Below are 20,791 nucleotides of genomic sequence, written 5' to 3' on the forward strand. Positions count from 1 at the left end.
TACCCCCTCACTGTTGCACTGGAGTTGGACAGAAGAATATTAAGTTGGCTCTGAAACTAGGATGCTTTGGTTCTTTGAAGCTGCTTTCATGGTGTCTGCTTGTACTGAATTACTTGACTGTGTCACAGTCCAGATTAACTGGTTAAATTTGACCTTTAGTGCAATGAAGTTTTCTTTTTTGGTTGAAAGTTAGTCTGTAACTTAGTAAAACACTGGTTCAGAAACTGTCGCTATGCATAAAGAGAGAAGCTGTTCCTCTTGCGTGTTTTTTTTTTTTTTTTTTACCCATGCATCCAACACTTCTGCCAGACATGAGTGCCCAATGCTGAGTGGTGTGTAAGTTCGCTTGAAACAGGTAAGCTGTGAACTCCACCTGGACCTGCAACTTGTGTTGTTTCTTGAACCTAAAGGCAGAGAGCTGGGGCTTGGTATTCTTAATCCCCAGGCTTGTAGGATATTTAAGAAAATGCCCTGCTAGGAAATCAGTTATCTTTTTGTTTTAAATAATATTCAGTGTGATGCAGGAGGTTTCTTTTAAGCACTTTCTTTAAAACAAATATAATCACTGCATTAGTTCCATTTTTCACACTGCTATAGAATTACATTAATAACATCTAGTACTAGAAATCAGGTTTTGGGTTGTTTTTCATAGCTCAAAGTATTACGTTGTACATTGTTCAAGTTCTAAATACATAAAATATCAGCAGTCTTGAGGAATCTTTAAAGTAATTTGCTAAATATTTTGATTCTGCAGAAGAACAACTAATAAAACCATCGAATATAATTTTCAGTGTCATGGTTCCCATCTCTCATGCTCCTTGGCTTCAGCAGATGAAGAACTTGCTGGATCCTGCCAACCCAGGTGCTGCCTGCTCCTCTAGGCACGCTTGAAGGCTGTGTGTTGGGCAGAACAACCAGAGGTCTACAGGCAGGCAGCTGCAGTGGTGGAACGTGCTGCTTTTTTCTGTGGCTTATTTTTGTTTTGTTGCAAAAACCAAGCCTAGGGATCCAAACTCATGTTAGAGCATGGAGCTGGGAGCATTGGACTTTGGGAGGGAAAAACAGCTCAGCTCATTGTCTCAGTTTAGGTTTTTCAGTAGGAGGTTTTAGCTCATTGGGACCCAGAAGGAGATGGCATTTGTCTCCATTATGCTGTTAACTTCATACAACCAAAATATCTAATTTGGGTCCCGTGTTAACTCCTGGAATTCTCTGTGAGGTGCTCAACTATGTTAATTACACACCTTTACTTGACAAAAAAAAAAAAAAGAAAAAAAAAAAAGATGCTGAGAACAGATGTAGCTGGCAAGTGTCTAGGAGATATGGAGATGGATGATGAGTAGGACCAGGGCAGATTGCCTTGCATCGTATCCTCTAGCATTGAGCTTCACCAGCTTCTAGTGGTGGGGCTGAAATTAAAACTTGTCTAAGAAGAACAGTTAGCAGCTGGTGGGTCAGCAGCTGCTGCCTCTGTGGGTGCTGGTAAAGCAGTTGCCCAGCTTTCCTTCCCAGGTGAGAAATGTGACAGTTTGAAGCAAGGAAATGGAGTTTCCTGGTTAATCAGAAAAGACAGAAAACAAAACTCGAACTGTTTTACTGTCACTTCTGAGAGCATTTGGTTATGTTGCAGTTTTCGGTTTTCTCAGAATTGATACCCAAACAACTCCCTGTGGTACTAGACAGTCCTGAAGGAGCAAGAAGTCTTGCCAGCAAAGAAACTACTGCTTCGACCAGACTGCTGAATAAAGTCGTCTCTTTGGGTTAGTGTGTGTTAAGTTTTTTCACAGTCCCCCCACAGGGGCTGGCTCTTAACCCCAGTACAGTAACCACTCTGCTTATGGAGACCGTTGTAGAAGTGAGAGCGGAGGTGTGAAGATGCAAAGCGATACCTGTGAAGCTGGTCTCCTCCTTCCAAAGAGACATACCCGTCTGTGTCTTCCCTGGTAACATTGCTCTTGCTTTGGCGGCGAGGTTTCTGGATTTGCGTCACTGGGTGGCTGAAGGTTGGAAGTGTGGTTCTGGGACAGTGTCTCACAGAAGGAAAGACCACGGAGCAAGGGGATTAACCTGATTGGCTTAGAGGAGAGGCACTTCTGAAGAAATGTGTAACAAGTGACGCAATGTGATGAGACTTGAATGTTGTTCTGGGTGCCGCACATCACTAGTTAACTCTGGTACCGTCATTCGCTCCTGTCAAGTTACAAAGCTCAGCCTGGACATGGGGAGGCCCTGCTGATGGCTGGTGCGAGGCTGAGCTCTGCCCTGCTGCTAGCTGGCGAGATGACTGTGTCCCCGGTCACGCTTGAGACCATAGGGCTTTTCCTTAGGTTCTCAGGTTGATATATGTACCCGATTTATGTACCTGCCACTGCTTTAACTTTGTCAGCGGTTGTTCTGCCTTCTTGTGCTAGCTGCTGCCAGATACTGAGGTTTGGGTGCCTTTGTGGAAAGGCTTGTGAGGAGAAGTGTAGAGGCAGAGCCAAAACTGGCAGTTGTGCTTTGAGCCAGAGACCCTTGGCGCTGCCTCCTGATGGTTCCTGGACAGCAGCAGCCTGGTAAGGACTCTTCTGACACTGGAGAGCCATCAGTCACCCTCATGGAGCTGAAGGCTCCCACTCTGCCTGCACATGGCTGGAGACCTGGTGGGTTGAGAAGTGCTGGTGTGATCACTGCCATGTTTTGAGGGTGACTTCTTTTTGGGATTTCACAGTCTGTCAGGCAGCAGGAGCTGCAGATGCCCTAGTGCCCCAGGGCTGCAGCGTGCCCCGGGGCTCTCTGCCGGAGCGCCCCTGGGCACCATGGGTTGCCAACCCCAGAGCCTGCATCAGCAGCTCTTCTGCACAGCGTGGAGCTGGGCAGCTCTGTGCTGGCGACAGGGCTGGCTTCTGCCTGTGCTGCCGCAAAACTTGGTGCGAGGGTCGTTCTGCTCCTGCCGCAGGCTGTCCAGGTCAGCTGGAGGATAGAGGACGGCTTCTGAAACACCAGCTCTGTCAAGAGGCCAGGTGTGAAGGGGATCTTGTACCAATTCCCAGCCCCAGTTAATCTTTTGCAATCAAACAAATGGATGTTTTGATCACATTTGTTTTTAAACAAATTTTACCACAGTTCTGTAGTAAATTGATTTTTATTTTAAATAATGTCAATTATTAAAATAAAAAATCAAGCATCTGCCATGAGCATTAATAGGCTTTGTTGCACCTGAATACAAAAGTACACCCATTTTAGTTCTGTGTTTATTTCATTGTAAGTGGCCAGGGTCTCTTAATCTCTTAGACTGCTGTAACGACAAACACTTTCACATGTGTTCCTCAAATTGAAATTAAAACCATTCATATCAGGTGTCTGCAATATCGAACAGCAGGAGGAGGATGACACTTTTAAAATGCTCATTTAACATGTTTTCACGCAAGAATTAAAACAGCGTCTAGGTAATAACACTAAGAGTGGAGAGAAAAATGTTACCCTTTTTGGCAACAGCTTTGGTAGTTTCCGTTGCATACTAGGAGTCCAGTTTTGGTATCTCCTGGGCATGCAGCACTTCAAGCATGTCCACAGTCCTGTTATTGCCAAGGACGGGTGAATTTTCACAGCCAGGGCTTTTTATTTTAGTCAAGCCTCACATTCAGTAGGGAAAATAACATTATGAGAGCAGACTGGTAATAAAATCTTGGACTTAACAAGGTATATTCTTGTGGAGTGGCTGGATTGCTCCATTTTAAAAACATTACCAGACCTTGGAAAACGGCTTTTTTTGTTGTTTGCTTTGTTTTATTTGTTGTTTCTCAGTACTCCTGGCCATTCCTCCAGGGAACGAATAGTTCCTGCTCTGGGAACTTGCACTGGGGCTCAGATCTGCCAGACAGACTTGCCTTTTTTCACAGTAGACCGGACAGGATTCACAGATGGTTCAAATTTGGTAGCTGACTTAACTCCCATCTCCTCTGCTCATGGAAATGTTTGGTCACTTGTCTGTCTTGTTACAACTACCTCTGAAAATACCAAGGTTAGGACACGGCACTGTTGGTTGTGCAAAAAGTTCTTCCTTGCATGTTGCTTTAGAAATGGCCAGCTTGAGTAAGAGCCTGAAAATGCTTATGAACATCCTTTGCTGAGCTGCTCTTTAAAAAACCCGAAAGTACAATCGACCAATACTCCTCTCCTAAATGTCAGAGTACAGGGAGGGGATGTTTTCTCCCAAGCCCTGCATTACTGGCTGGGCATCTCATTTTCCTGTGACCTGTGCACACATCCTACGGTCTGACCTTTTCCTTGGCTCCAAACAAAGTTGCAAAACTCCTCAGCAGCTCCCTGATAGCTCTGTTTTCTGTATGCTTGCTGAGAAAGTGCTGGGGAAAACTACTGTCAGTGCTCAGACCCATTTATGCTTTCAGAAGGCACAAGGACCACCCAACCGCTACATGTTCTCCTCACCTTACTTACAGGAAAGTTCTCCTTGGCCCCAGGAGGTGGAGGGAGGCTTCCGAAGAGCTGCTTGTTTTAAAGGGGAGCTCAGTTTAATGCCTGCTGTCCCGTCCATGGCTTTAACAAGACGCTGGGTGTCCCGCTGCTTTATAGCTCTCTGTTGGCTGTTAAGCACCACTGCTCTGTGCGGTGCACAAACACCAAAATACTGCTGACGCTAAGGGCCTTGCTCCTGGAAGCCTCATTTCTCTGGGCAAGGGAGCTGGGAGACCGTGGTTTGGATGTGACTTGCTGCTGGCCGGTAACCTGGACATGGGAATCATCCTGGGAGCCACGAACTCAGACCCTGGAGGGACTCTGCTCTCTGCTCCACAATCTGGTCTCATTTGCAAGATGGAGACTAACCAGTGCTAAAAAAAACTCCAACAGTCAGGGCACTGATGTAGGACTTACTTACTTTCTTTTTCTGTTACAAGTCCTCCCCTTGCTCTTCTGTTCCCAAGGGCAACGCTGTGTGACATCCCTGGGAGTGTGTGCACCAACTACACAACCCAGATGACTTGAGTGTTGCTGTGATTACTGTACTGCTGCTCAGTCAAAGCTGGGCTCCTCAGGGTAGCTGAAGAAGCAGGCAATGAAATTCACAGCTGGTCAGACAGCAGTGTTCCCTTACCCTGGGCACTTCTGGCTACTGAGCGGGCTTTGATTGAGCTACTACAGGCAGACACCAAGATGGCCAAATGTGCTGCAACAGCCCTAATTTTGGAGGGGGAGCCCTCGCCCAGCATGGTGTCAGCTGAGCAGTTTTAAGGTCACTTACGGCTTCAGGAAGTGGACTTTTGTGGTTCAGAAAGCAGAGCTTTTGCAGGGCTCCAGCTGATCCTGCTATATTCAAATACCAGCTTCACATAACAGCACAGTCAGCAGCTTCTAAAATCCCCCCGCCTCTAACCAGACCCTCTTTTGATGTGAAAAATCAATTCTGTCAACACAGACAATGAGCACCGTACAGCTGTGCCATAGTGCAGAGATTTGATGTTGTTTGCAGTGGATAAGCTGCTGGCCTCTCACTGTTGGCAGCAGTATGAAACCCACATGCTTATTAACATGCTAGATGAACCTTTGGTACAAAGTCCCTACTAAACCACCTGTTACTCATGACTTAAGTGACCTCTTTGAGGAGCTCTGGAGTGTTTGTCCCAAGCAAAGAACAAATGTGACAACAGCCTTCCTTCTTCTGCAAGCAATAGCACTTCTTGCCCTGCCTTGAATTCGATTTAGTTATGGTCTAATTACATTAGTGTACTTAACAAACAGTGGCTCCTCTCTCTCTTTCCTGGCTTCTGTTTGTAAACAAAAAGTTTTCTGGATCGCTTTTGAGCATTTCTGTTCAGACCTGTGTCTGTCTTGAAAATGTTTTTTTCTTTTCCCCTCATTTTTTTGGCAAGACAGAAGTGCCTTTAACATGTGAGAAGATGCTATGGATACTGTGGACAGGACAGAATTGTTATTCTTAAGAACATAGCTTACTGTTATTAAGGAAATACAAAAGCTTGTGACACCAAGTAGTTCTCTCTTATTTACTCAGAATTCTCTCCATCCTTAGCTAAAATACACACTAATCACAAACATCAAACCAAAAGCTATCCCCTACCCACCCACACTCTGCAGCACCAAGTGTGGCAAAACACTGGCTGTTTCCATCGCTGTTCTTGTGCCTGGGTAAGCAAAGAAGGTCTAAACTGGTGGAGGTGTTTGCAGGGACATGTCAGTGCCAGGAGAGGCTAAATAGAGCTGAAGCTGGGCTCGCATCGTTTGGATACACTTTGACTTCAGTACCAAGATTTCATCCAGCTTGGTCACGAAATTCTGAAAATCCTGGTGAGGAAGGCAAAAGGAAAGTTTAGGGAACAACAGTAGCAGCATGTTGGAGAAAAATCAGCATATTTTATGCACTGCAGCAGTACATAAAAGCATGTTTTCCATTCTGCAGTGTAGTAGATTAAATCAGTATTTCCTTATTTAAGCCCTGACCCTCACAGATAAAGGTCAATGCCTTTAAATACTGAGATTCACTTACTCTGGAAGTTTTATCCATTGGTGAAATAACAGCTAATACAATGGTTTAAAAATAAAAATGAAAAAGCATAAAGCACCTGTTAATCACCCTTCTACACAGGTTAGCTTTTCAAAGGTTTGGTATAGGGACTGGTCGTCTGACATGCAATTTTACAATGTACTAACTGTTCCTGACACCTCTCGTGTGGGATCTAGCAATCATGAAAATAAATGGTAAGCTGGGCCACTCGTTGATCAGACAATAGCCCATTCCTGGGAGATGGGATTATTTCACATCAGGTCACAGCGCCAGTCCAACTCCTGCATGGCTACAGGTCTGCTAGATCTGACGTGAGAAATGCAAGCAGTCTATATAGCCTCAGCCGAGGGGAGCTCGACTTTCCATAGCAACCTGCCACATGGATAAAAAGTGATATGAAGCTGTGACTGAAACTGAAATGGAGGCAGTTATTTTTAGGTAGGGCTTATGTTAATAAGGGAGCACTCAGACTTGCTCTGCTCTCCAGCTGAGAGCAGAGTTTGGTGCTCTTGTTCACAGGTCAGTGTCTAAGCAGCTGTGAGGTGTCAGCATCCTCAGGGCTAGGCACTTCAGCTGCTACTGCATGAAAATCAATCATTCAAAAGCTTATTTAGCAGGACTCCTGCTATCTCGTGCACTGTATCTTTGTCTTGCAGGGACATCAGGACAGTAGTAAAGGCCAGCCCAGTTGCCATGGCATATTTTTCTTACGCATTTTAAATACTGCTTGGTTCAGTATGTGGCTGGTTTTGGCAGGACTCTCCTGCAGCCAAAGTTTCATGGCTGAAGAAATTGCAACCATCTGAAAGTGAAAGGAGAGAAACTGATACAGGAAGTCCAAGCTGATTTCATTGCCCAAAGAAAGGTCATGCCGTGAAATAACACAACGGGATATAATATAAGTTATTCATACAGTGCTGGGAGGCCTGGCAAGCTTGTCATGATTCTGCTAGCCAGAAAATGATTGCTTGCTGCAAGAGGCAAATAAATAGCAGGGGGGAGGGCTGGTGACCAATGACCAACAGACTTAAGATTTTTAAAAAATTAAAAACAAAAAATTAAAAGATTGCTTTGTATCACTGCATTCCCTGTCACAAAACTAATACAGTTGATCACTCTTGTGCTGCTTTGTGAACTTCTATATGCCACCTGGGAACACATCACAGGCAGCTGGAAATCACAGCAAATAAACCACATGGTGGCTCCATTCTGAGATCCCCGAGGCAAGAGTCGCAGTAGCTGTACTTCAGATCTGGATTGTGATAGGAGTTGAAATGGTTTGATAATGTAATGCAGTAACGGAGCTTGGCTTTACTGATGAGGAAACTAGAAAGGCAGAAGGTTAATAGTCTGGGTGAGAGATGAGACTTCTCACACAGCTGTGACATGCATCCATCTGGATGCAGGAGAAACGGAGAACCGCCGAACCGCCATTGCCTGTCTAGCGGTGGGGCCATGCAGGTGCCAGTCTTTAGGTCTAGCCTACACTACTGTCATCTGAGACGAAGATTAGCCAAGCAACACTTGAGTGACAGAAGTCAAGACCCTGTGAGGGCACAAGTCACAGCAGTTAGAGCATTGGAGGGAGTAGAGCCAGGGGTTGGCACATCTGCAGTGTGGACTCCCAGAAGGAAGATGTGGCAATGTGGCACTACGCCACCACCTGTGACATCCCAGTGTCATGCTTTAGGGCTGTGCTGTTTGCTGTGGTATTGACTTACTTGCTCCAGCCTGTAAGAAGAAAAAGGTCACATGGAAAAATGCCCTGTTTGGTACAGTCTGGTACCCATGACGCAAGATAAGAGCAAGCTGTTTTATCAGAGACAAGTGGTTCAGAGTTGGCCAGTTGGTCTCCTTCTCCCCCAAGGGCTTGGCAGTGTGGAGACTGGCAAAGACACAACATGTCCTGAAAATGAGCAGCCTCTCCTAGGACTCAGGGAGGCATCAGAGAATGAGAGGAAGAACTGAGGAGGAATGTCACATCACTAATTCAAGTTAATAATCTCTAAGATTAATTTATGCAGGTTCAACAAGCACTGAAATCATCATCTGAACCACTTACTGTTGCTGACATCTGGTTTATCAAGCACTCTTCCTTGAAGCACAAGGTTGCCATTTCATCCAGCTGCTGCCGATGGGCCCGAATTACAGCCTGTCTGATTAACATAAAATATACCACTGGTTACAGAGCCTGCTGCGCTACCTATAATTACTGTCAGCCTCAGTAAACATTTAAGAAGGAGGAATATCCCAGAGGAAGCCTTGCTGTCCTGTGTCCCTGGCATTCAGAAAGAGCACACCAGTGCTCCTCGAAGTGCAGTGGACTGCACCTGTTTGGGGTTAAAGATAACCTTGATGATTGAGGATTGCTCAGAGGGGAGTGACCAAAACCTCTCATTAGCATAGGCAGGACAGGGGCACGTACTGCTTTTCACCACAGGGAAATCTAGGAGCAAAAAAATCATCTAATTAGTTGGTGAAATGGCTTACAACCACGAGGCTGTAAGTCATTTTGGTGAAAAACAGGCTAAGCAGGAAGGCAGTGCTGCTGTTCTTTCCTCTGAGTGAGTTTCTCTGACCAACAACACGTTTTCAGTCACATCAATGCAGTCCAGTCCTTGGGAGCTGACAGTGAGTGGCAGCTCATAGTTCTTTGAAGTTTTACACCTACAACTTCAGTGACTGCCCAGCCCTCTAGCTGTTTTTCTTTCCACAGGCATGTAACAGCTATCACCTAACTCTTGATGGGAGGTTTTGATATATTTTGGGTACTTTACAGCTTACAGGAAGACAATTAGTTACTGAGAACTGCAGCTGTATTATAATACTCATTCCTCCAGTGTTATCCCAGGAAGCTCTAATAGAATAATTGGCTTCCTGTGAGATTTTAAAATATCACTAAATAACAAGCAATCATAAGATAATGACTATAAATTTTTGTTAATCTTATTTAATAATTATTTCCTAGATTGATTTCCCATCGGTTTTTAAAGTACATGTGAGTATGATATACAAATAAAAGCAAATGTATCACATGTCTAGAATTTCTAAGCTTCATGACAAACTTCAGTGACAAGCAAGACTTACTGTGCCTTTTCTAGGGCTTCCTTCTGCCATTTTCCCATCTCTGCTGTAGCACTTGGAAAGTACATATGAGTATGATATACAAATAAAAGCAATCACATGTCTAGAATTTCTAAGCTTCATGACAAACTTCAGTGACAAGCAAGACTTACTGTGCCTTTTCTAGGGCTTCCTTCTGCCATTTTCCCATCTCTGCTGTAGCACTTGGAGAGGTGCTGCTGGACATTCCTGGGGGGCTCTTTGCATTTGCTAATGGCTTATTATCTTTGGTTACAAATCCTGACCCTGCCGCAAAAGTCTCTTGTGTAAGAATACTCTGCATTAACTTTTTTAGCAATCCTGTTTCCTCATTGCTAAACGATGACTTGGCTGGGTCTTCAGATTGACTGAAGTCCTCATTCTTCAGTCCTGACTTGGGCTGCAACAGCAGGCTGCTTTCTTGAGAGGGGGGATGGACTGTATAATCCATATGTCTTACACTGACAAAGCATGATGCACCTGAAAAATAGCTCTTTTCAGGTATATCAGCATTTATTTCCTGAGTCATGGGCTCAACACTGGGTCCTTGATTTGAGTTAGATTTTCCTGAATTACCAGTATTATCTTTAACATCAGCATCACACTGTCTGCCACCTGAGTATTTTTTGCACGTTGAGTTAGTGAGAAACAAACCACCCTCTCTCTCTCCCCTGGAGCCCGTGGATTCAGCTGCGGATGTTTCTGTCAGGTCACGTCCAACAAATAAACTGTGAACAACTCCTTGCTTCGATGAACCCGAGCCCAGAAGGCAGCAGCGTGTTTTCACGTCACAGCAGGTGGGTGAAAGTGACTTGTCCTCTGTTTGGGAGGAACGCAGCAGAGCACAGTGTCTTCCACCACGACGGATTTGCTCCCTGAGTTCCAGCATGCTGTCCGTCAGAGCTCTGCTTCTTGTACACTGCCAGCCCTCTTCCTCAAACCTGTTCTGGGAGCCATGTATGTTCCTGTCTGACATCTGCATCATACAGGGGGACTTCTCTTGGTTAGAAGACACTAATTGATTCTCTGTATCAGTGCTTTCCTCGTAGTCAAGAAGGGGTACCGTTAGAGGGGCCGTTAGCTCAGAAGTGAATTCGGAGGAACAACTGAGAGATCCACAATGGTTAACTCCATTTTTTCGAGCTTTCCGTTTTATGTCTCCTGCAAGGGCAGCCTGTCTATCCAAAGTGGATTCTTCCTTCTCTTCATGCTCGAGGTCGATCTCTTTGCACTCTGGAGTTCCTGATTTCAATACAGGAGAAACATGTGAGTTTGAAGCATCCTTTTCTGGAGTTAAGCTGGCTTCACTGGAGTAAACAAGACATCTGTGTTTGGATTTGTGTTGTTTATGATCAGCAAGGAAATCCTTGCCATTTTTCCAGTTACAAGCAGGATCTTCCTGCAGGCAGTAAGGTTTTTCTGCAGTATTGCTTGGAGAGGATTCAATAGTTAAGTCATAGCTCCAGTCTGATGGAGTTTTGCTGCAGCCTGCATTTTTAATGGATGCCTCTGTCTTTGGGCTGCCCTCACTACAATCCCAGCTGTTATCTAGTTCATGTCCTTGCACAGGTATTGCATATTTAAAAAATAAATCCTGTCGCTTTTGGCCTTTTTGCTGTTCGTCAGTTTCTTGTTCTCTTTGATGAAGGAAAAATGAATGTTGGCTGGATTTGTTGGTGTTTCTTCTTTTCACACTCTTTTGACTACAGACAGGTGAGAAAGAATCTTCACTGAAATCACTGTCATCCAGATCTTCCAGCTGCATCCCCTCTTTGCTCTGTACTTCCGTGGGAGTAAGGCTCAGCTCCTGCTTCACTTGAATCTCCTGGGGCTTGTATTGCGTTAAAAACCTCTCAAGAGGTTGATAGTTCAATTTTTGTTGTAGAATAGGTGGCTGCTGAAACTGCTGGTGATAAAGACGTAAATGCTCTTCCCTTTCCTTCTGAATTTGAAGCAGATTTGTCCAGGTTTCAACACATTGTTTAGCAAAGGTGTTTCCCCATTCCTTTCTGCTGTTGGAAGGTAGATTTCCATCTCCAAAGGAAAAGTCATCTCTAGAAACAAGCTGTTTCTGAACAGGTTGCACTGTCTGGACTTTCAGGCACTGGACGGGTGGTCTGTCTTGCATATACTTGTCTCTCTGGCTACTTTCTTTTGTTTCTGCCGTGGCAGCATTTTTGATGATGAAATCCTTCACAGTGGAGTTCTTTTCAGAGTTGGGGGACAGATCATCAGTTTTCTTCTTCAGGGGATGTGCTATCCGTAAGACTCCCTTAACTGGGCTAGTGTGGTGCAACCACGGTGAGCTGGGATTTCCTTTGTAGGCATGTCCTTTGTTGATTCCCTTGGGGGTAGAGGTAAAAGGGACACTCGGTGGCTGGAGTGCTGCAGGAGATGCCTTTGTTTTTGTAGCATTTGAGGGATGCTGGAGGCCAAGTTTCACTTTCTTTGGAGCACTCTTTTCCCCAGGTGGCAAAGACAGAGAGTTTTGGACACGTTTTGGAGATATGTTTCCAACTGTCCGACGCCTGTTTGTGACAGGGGTAGGACATTTAATCCCTTTCTTCAGCTCTTTGACCCTGTAAATGAGGCTGGCTTTAGAAGATGTCATGCTTTCAGATAAATAACAGTGTCTTCAGAACAACCTAATGCTTTCATATGTTAAGGCTAAACACTGAATTCAATGTCATGATTTCTGTTTTGTGATCCATGCAAGCATCAGAACCCCTCTGCCAAAATGCCTGAACTTCTGGAAAGGTCTATAGCAGTATTTTGAAGAGCTTCCTTGAACAGTGCATAGCAGTTCAAATGAGCGAAGGTGGCCTCTGTTTCAGTGTAAGGGGGTCGCATTTCCACACTTTATAATGCAGCATGGCACAGTACCAGCTCAAGACGAGATAGTACTCTCCACAGCACATCACAGAGTCCCACAACACACAAACTTTACTTCTCTTCCCCTTAAGCATCTCTTGTCCTCTTAACCCCAGCATTGCACAGCCTGTACCTCCTCCTGTGTAGGAGGGAGGGTGAAGGACTTGCACACATTCTAGGCAGAACTACAATATAAAACTAAAACAAAACTTTTGATTGCTGAGGTTAGTAATCCTGCAGTTACTGGGAGCCCAGTGATATTTTCATCACTAAAAGCTGTCATCAGAAAGGATTTACAAGACCCAGAGAATTTTAAGGCCAAATAAAAAAGTTGCAACAGGTATGTTTTTTATTTGCATTGAGAAAATTGCATTTCTTTCCTAAACCAACATTTCCAATGCAACCAAAATAAAATGTAACAACAAATATCATATGTTACTTCTTTCTTTGTGTTTTTCACTTGGTAAGATTGAGTTTCATCACCTACCTGTCAGCATATCGTAAAGTGTTCAGGGTATGCTCTGTAGCTATGTGGCTGGGTGATACGTTGGCTATCATACACGTCTTTGAATTGCCAATGAAAGAATCCTTTAGCACCTACGGATGGAAGGAAAAAAAATAAGATTCTCATCAATTCATGTACCTTGCATTTCCTGTAAGTTAACAATGTGTACAGAGGCAGTTTAACTGGAATCAGGTGATGCGCAGTTACTGTCTCTTTTTTTTAAAAATGTAGTCCTCTTGTCTCAATTTGTCTTGCGATTCTTTGTTTAAAATTTAAAATGAATACAAGGGCTCTGAACAAGCCCTTGCACCAGGGGGCCACAAGGGTGCCCATACATTTTGAGGAATAAAGCATATATTACAGAAGAAATGTTGATGAAAACTCCCAGGACTGTTACTGCACAGAAGATGCAAGATTAGTTGCAGACTGGGTGGAGATGGATAACAAATCAATGTGTCTGGAAGGTAGTGTTTGGGGGTTCTGTTTCTTTTTAGCTTTTGGTTTATTTGTTTTTTACCTTGCCAGTGACCAGGTTTGACTGGAGGAACTGGCAGTTGGCCTTAATTCTGTGATTACCTTTTAAATTAACGTTTGCAAAAATTATGCATTTTGCTTTTCTTCAAGAGTTTAATAGCAGTTCTTGAATTATGCCCTTTTTTAAATTTTTTTTTTTATTATTTTGTCCTCATCAGGGAAAGCTCTACTGTCGCCTTTCTGCTTGTTTTACCTGAGTTAATTTGCTTTGCCGGAAAGGAGTATGTGCATGTTCCTGATCCAACGCCCGAATGCATTCCTTTAGCTATGAAAAGGCAAAAAAAAAACCAAAACAAAACAAAACAGAGGGAGAAAAACATCAATCACACACTGGCAAGGAAATGAATTGCATCAAACCTAACCTACAAATGTACTATTTCCCTCATGCACCTTTGACACCTACTATGTGATGTCCTGTGCAAGGGGACAGTCCTGCTGCAGCCAGGAACAGCCAGCTTCAGCTGGTTCAGTTAGCAGTGGCAGTTCAGCTGCATAGAGTGAAGCTGCAGCACCGAGCACAGCCAGCCCTGCCTGATGGCTCTGCGGGCTATACGCAACCCAAGAAGCTGGGTTAAAACGTTTAGCACACGCAGAGCTCCACCCTGCTGTGGACCTGCTGCTGCCTGCACCATAGCTAACTAGTTGGAAGCCAGATGAGGTGTACCCTAGACTATGCTGCAGCTTGCAGGGCAGGTGTACCCTAAGAACAGAGCTTTTTGAGCTCCATCTCTTACAAATTTATTTCTTCTAAAAGAAGCTCTTCCCACTCTGAAAATAGCCCAGCACTTTGGACAAGAGCAGTGTAAATTTCTTACGCCACTCTGGCAATTTTTTCATACCTTAGTCAGAGATAGCATGAGCTAATAAGTGCATATTCCTCCCCATACTGACTATAATCTGCAGTCTAGATGTCCCATCTATCCGTGGGTACGCTGAGCTGTATGAGAAGGCAGCTGATCTCAAGACATTTCCTCTTCACACCAGTGCAACACGCCAAACCAAACCAAAGGGGAGAACAGGGACCAGCACCAACCAGTTAGCTGTGAGGGGAGCTGGGTTCAAGTCTGGGGTTCAAGCCCACACTCAGAAGGTAGTGTAGATACAGCCTGTCTGTCTAAACAAACATATCACTGTGACCTTTGACAGGTTAATAGGAACTATACACAAAACACCAAAACTGAAACAACAGACTACCCAGGGAGTGGAGATACAGCTACATAATTCCCATTAAAACTAACAGAACATCAGCCGCTAGCTACAGCCATGCCTTTCACAGAACTCATCAGATCTTCTTATTGTTAATAACCATCAACAGAGGTAGCCTGTAGTCTTGAAGAAACATCCCCCAATTTATTACCAGCCTTGGAAAAAGATGTCATGTTCAAACTCAAACATGTGCACTTTTTTGCCATGTGTCCACTGGAATAAGCACAATAGCATCACACTCCATATCAAGCCTGGTTGCTCTCTAAAATTGGCAGAAATGGACTGTATAGCCATGAGACAAGTCATTAGAGCAAATAACAAAGAAAATATAAGTAGATCACAGTATTGTCATCGTGATACTAGCATGAAGCAGCCTTTCTACCTTTAAAGCCTTACTACATTCTACATACACCCACTTAAAATGATACTTCTCAATTTTACTGCATTTTGTTAAATGCTCAAACTGTCTAATTTTTTATTCTGCTTCTCATAGTTGCAGTAGCTGAATATCTTCTACTTGAAGTCAACCTGAATATTCAAACCAGCAGCAAATTTCAAACTTCATGTGTTTTAAGGCCTGAAGAGTGTTATGATCACTGAGGGCAGAGCTAGGTTTTACAGGTTGCAGGTCTTGTAGACTTACTGAAACATGCCTTTTATAGTTAATTCAGTCAATAGTAGACTACCTAGGTATTTACTTAGCTTCACACAATACCAAAAATATACACACTCTAACTTTAAAGTTTCTTTTAAAAGAGTTTCATGAGCTTACATTAAGGCTCACTTCTCAGGAATCCTTTCTATTCAGGTCCTGACTCCCCATGCCACTCAGTTATTCACAAGCAAGTATTCAAGAAAGCATGAAGTACAGAAACACATTCACTTTACAGGCTGTGTCCCAGTATGAATGCTAATACGCCACAGCAGGAAAGCCTCTGTGCAAAAGAACATTCTACATTCTCAAAACAGAGCAAGTCACCTCCTATTTACAGGTATGGTTGTGTGCACTAACTTCTGCACTGTGGGCTCATACTCACGGATTGCATATCACCTTCCATCTCGCTTAGAGAAGCCCTCAGTGATCAGTGAGCTGTGTTCATTTGAATTAAAGGAGGTGCAAAGCCTTCTGCAAATTTATACTTACAGGCACTTCTGCTTTATCTTAGGTGGCATTTCTCTGCTCCTTGTCCCACTTTATGTAACCGTGTACATTTATAAAAGAGAGTTTGCATTAAGAGTGCATTTCTTCCTGTTCCTTCCTCCCCACACACAAATTGCTAGTTTCTATGCTCTTGAGTATTTAAGTCCTTTACTCCTGATTTGAAAGAGAAGTCTGAGTTCAAGTGGCAAAAATAACCAGCAGGAACAGATGTGCTCTTATGAAACAAATATGGCAATCCCCACCCAGTATTCTCTGGAAGTAAAAGGGACAAAACTTTCCATATAAAATATGGGACACTTATTATAGTATACCTAACATTCTCCATGCTCTGTTTACCTGTCTGGCTGTAAGAATGGATTAAAAAGGCTTTATTTTCATCACAAAATCTTTTCCCTCTTAAATTGTCTTTCTGGCATGAGACAAATTAAACTGGACACACTTACTACTTTGGTTATTTTTTCCCCTCCGTGGAATACATACATATATTATTCTGTGGTTCATTTTTATCCTAAAACACATGTTAATAATTAAATACAAAACCTTCCCAGACATGCTAGTAGCTTACTGCTAAAAGACTTTGGTTTATTTCTGCTCCTTCCATTTTTGTTTGTCGATCTGAGTCTCTGGCATCAGCTGCCCTTTCACTGCCAGCCAAGTCAATGAATGATATCCTAGAAAAAACAAAGTTGCATTTCTCTTAGGGGCTTTTTTTTTTCTCTTTCCTTTTTATTTTTTTCTTTTTTAAACTAGAGGGCTGCAACACATGACATCAGAATAATGATTAGAAACAACTACTTTTGAACAAAGAGAAATACCCACTGGAAATATCTGAGGCTCCAAAATAAGCATAGCAGCAGGAACAATGTCAGAGCATCCTGGCACCAACACAATCATAATAGAAAGTGTAATTGTGTGTGATGAGAGTGCTTCACAGTTTAATGGATAAGCTGTTTAAAGTGCAACACATTCATCTCTCCAGATAATCACTGTGCTTGTAACTTCCTAAGAACACAGTTAAAGAACTTGTAAATTTCTAGATTCTCCTTCCAGGTAAAACAGACAAATGCTATGTCAAATGGCAATTCAGGGCAATATGAACAGAGATTTCCAGTGTAGGAAGTAATACACTGAGCTTTCAGTGTTCCTTGTCCCTTCCTTCCACAAAACTCCATTATTCCTTCTCATGTTCCCTAGCTCTGGGTGCCAGCTGCTGTACTGACTGTTGCACTGTATCTTTGTCTTTGCGCTTCTTTTTCTGGAACAGCCATGACTTCTCTTATAGGCATATCTTGGGATCCTTTCCCCACTCCAGCTCCACCTCGCTTTCAGTAACAAAAAAAATGGCACACATGCCACACCTACATAACCATACACTTCTATTTCCAAGCCTGCTTGTTATGTCTTTTCCTCTCTCCACTATTTGTAATATAGATACTCAGACCTCTTTCCTCAGACCTGTTTCTTGGGGTTGTTTAGTCTGGAGAAAAGATGACTGAGAGGAAGCACAATTACAGTCTTCAAATACGTTAAATGGCTGTTACAAGAGAAAGTAAACTGCTCTTTTTGTCTGCTGCAGATAGCATCAGAGTCACACTCTCAATTATCAGGGAGGTTTAGGTGAGGTACTATGATTCCTCTGACCAAAGGCAAACATCTCTAATAGAATCATCTCTACCTGAGCTAGTCATCCTAGGCTCCCTTTGTAGTCAATTACAGGACAGAGGTGCTTTGAGAGGCAAATCCATCTGACCTAATTTAGGTGACTGCAGAATGGCATGGACTGGATCGCAGAAAAGACTGTTTCTTTCTACTGACTTCAAAGGTGATGAGATCACATGTGGATGTGCCCATTGTAGACATTTACCTTTGGCCAGATTAACGCCAGACAGGAAAAGTTTTCTAACACTGAAGATGAAGGGATGGATTTGATTGCCAAACTCCTTCACTGGAAATTTTTACAAACAAGTTTGACAAAGCTGTCACAGATATGGCTTATGTGCTCTCCCTGGGAACAAAGAACTATGAAACTTCTCAAAGTCACCTTGAACTCTATCTTCTGATTTAACTCATGGCTGCCCACTAACTCAACACCTCCTCTTTGCCTCCTGGATGTCCCTGGGCTTGACTTCCTCATCAGCCCTGAGCACTCCCACTTCTAGTCTTACCTTCCACATGTCCTGTTGGCTGTGTCTTTAATTTGGATTTGGATGATAGCATGAGATCGAGAGGAATCTGAGTTGACTCCAGTAACTCCCGTGCTACGTTCTTTTCCCCCCTTCAAAATCACCTGCAAAATAAGGGGGACAAAATTCAAGCAAATTGTAAATAAAACCACAATCTCTCAGAATGAGATCTTGTCCTCCTAAAATGAGGAAACATTAGGAGGAATGGTTCATTACAGCCTTAAAATTTGGTGGAAGACAGATGTTAAGTTAGACTGGATCCCTTCCAATATTTCTTTCAGAACTCTGAATGTGGATTTACTTGCAGTGACACTACGGAGCTTAGAGAGCATACTGCAGGTAAGAAGTTGTTACCTTGCACGTTCATTCAGCTTTGCAAAACATCCAAACTATAAAATTAAAAACAACTGCAGACATAACCTAAAAGACTCATAAGACTGACTATTTGTTGTGTTCTTTTGAAATTTCACTTTGTTGTGTAACAGATGGGTACTGTTGTCCAGAAAGTTACCCGCAAAATACAAAGTGCCAAAACCTTTCTCCATTTCCATAACTAAAAGAAGTCATGCCAGAGTAAGGAACAAAGTTAAGTTATACTCAATACAACAGTAAAATAAGTAAACAAGGAAGAGAGGCAAGGCATAAGGACAAAGGTTCTTTCAAGATACAAATCTGGATAATTCTCTTTTGAAAACTTTTAAGGACTATCGCAGAAAGTCTAGCAGCAACTGCAGCAAGGCATTCATAAAACAGTCCTTAATTTTGTTTCTGGTTGTAAGAACAAATTAAAGTATTACCTAGCAAAATCAATATCTTTTCAGCTGACAGATGTGCATTATTCATGCTTTCCAGTAGCCAGTTCTCAGTCAGCACCCTAACCAACCACTGCAGCTCCTGAGCATTATATTAGTGCTAAATGCAAATAATTTCTGAACCAAAACTAACATCAATGAATAGTGAATAACTAGGAATGTATTCAAGACTCTTCCCACATATCTGTTGCAGACTATTCAGAAGCTCTGAGTTGAGCCAGTGACTTTTCTGTGTTCAAAAGGGCCTGTGGGCAATTTAAATTTTTTTTTTCTGAGATACCTGTAAGAATAAAGTCCCTTAATATCTCTTCTGTGTGTGGAATGTGATAACACAGAGGAATGTGTTAACCAGCTATATAGCAAATTTACACTTTAATTTGCAGAAGCATCAACAGCATGTCCCGAAGCTTGGAGTTAATGGGAAGATCAAGAACAAAATTAAATGGAATATAAGTGGGCAACGCCATGCCAATTTTAATGAGTCAATTACACTATCAGGCACTTGTAATTTACACTTCCTTACTGAGACAGGAATTAAACTATTATTAAACTATGCAAAGTCAGGCTAAATAGAAAGCATATTTAAGCAGCTTGCTTGCTGCAGGACAATGCAGAAAATTTGCCAGTGCCCTTTCAGGGCCCAGGCAGGCAAGGAAGGAAACTGAAGCCTTGCTTGTGCTGAATGTCAGCTACTGTTTAAATATCCTAAGTTTACTTGGCTGTTATCACCCATCATTATCTAAGTAGTGTCTTAATCCTAATTCAGATCAATATCTCAATCTTAAGTATTTTCTAATTTCTAGTTTTATTAAGTTTCAAATTTATATCTTTTGTCCCACATCCACGTGCCTCTAATATAGAAAATTTAAGTTCATAGAAGCCAAAGAAACCACATGGGGAGAAAATACTTATCCAGCTTTCAGGGTCCCTTGCTGGGACACTGTTTAATTTCTGGAATAGTGATAGCAATCTATTTCTTGGCAAAGATCTTTCCATAAGGAGTGGCAACAGAAGCAACAGCTGTAACTTAACAGCTTGCACGTCGCTAACACAAGTCACAGTGACCCAAGAAGCTTACTGAATAAAGGCACTTCTAATAGTGCTCCTCAGTGTTCTGCTGGGGTTGCCAATTTCAAAACCTTAAACAGGAACATACACCTGTACTACACAACAAATAACAAACTCTGTAAATGACATATCTCACAAATCAGCAAGTCAGGCTGTAGAAGAAAAAAAATAAATCACAAGCATAGAAGTTACCTCCAACAGTAGATCTACAGAGTCCACCTGAACCTCCCGCAGTCCAACTATTTGAACGACATGCTTGCTATCTTCTCTGGCAAAAAGTCTGAAAATTAAATGATGCAGAAAGGAGATTTCTGAAATCTCAAATAGCAGCGATGAAAACACGTCAGTGCTACGACACTGTGAAAAAGCAATCAAGACTACCAACTGGGAAGAGGTACCACTGCCATTTGTTTATTTTCAGAGCTGAAGAGATATTTAATTTATAACATGTTCCACTGACACTTCCCTGTTAAAGAGACATTAGCAATGCATTTCTGCTAGTTCAGGAATATAATAAAGCAGGGAAGTAAATAATCATGTTTACATTTTAGAGTTGCTGTCTCTCTTTAAACTGCATCTCAGGCTTCTCTAGGAAGTTCAGACTGTAAGTTACGCTCTGTTCAAGTTCTCAAGATTTTTTCACAGGATTTTAAATCAGCTCCCATATCCATAGAGTCAGATTTCAGAGCACCTCTGCCATGAATCACATAGAAGCGTTACAGTACACGGGAAGAATACAGACATGATGCAAGGGGCAGGAAGTTTAATCTTCTTCTTCAATGATATGTAAGATAGCTAATGGACATGCAGAGAATATAAGGACACTCT

At 42.7% G+C, this 20,791-nt stretch overlaps 1 protein-coding gene across 1 annotated transcript in view; it reads right to left on the reverse strand.

Moving 5' to 3' along the window:
- Positions 1-6,159: 6,159 nt before the first annotated feature.
- KIF24 (kinesin family member 24) overlaps positions 6,160-20,791 on the reverse strand; it is a gene marked incomplete at its 5' end in the record, with an annotated part of 18,060 nt that continues 3,428 nt past the window's right edge. The window contains 8 exons of the mRNA XM_009698201.1: positions 6,160-6,300; positions 8,583-8,676; positions 9,757-12,201; positions 12,981-13,090; positions 13,726-13,797; positions 16,466-16,571; positions 18,066-18,187; positions 20,156-20,243. Coding sequence (XP_009696503.1) covers positions 6,160-6,300; positions 8,583-8,676; positions 9,757-12,201; positions 12,981-13,090; positions 13,726-13,797; positions 16,466-16,571; positions 18,066-18,187; positions 20,156-20,243 — 3,178 coding nt within the window. The remainder of the gene's footprint in view (positions 6,301-8,582; positions 8,677-9,756; positions 12,202-12,980; positions 13,091-13,725; positions 13,798-16,465; positions 16,572-18,065; positions 18,188-20,155; positions 20,244-20,791) is intronic.

This window comes from Cariama cristata, unplaced genomic scaffold (assembly GCF_000690535.1).
Source record: "Cariama cristata isolate BGI_N322 unplaced genomic scaffold, ASM69053v1 scaffold12654, whole genome shotgun sequence".
NCBI classification, from domain to species: Eukaryota; Metazoa; Chordata; class Aves; order Cariamiformes; family Cariamidae; genus Cariama; species Cariama cristata.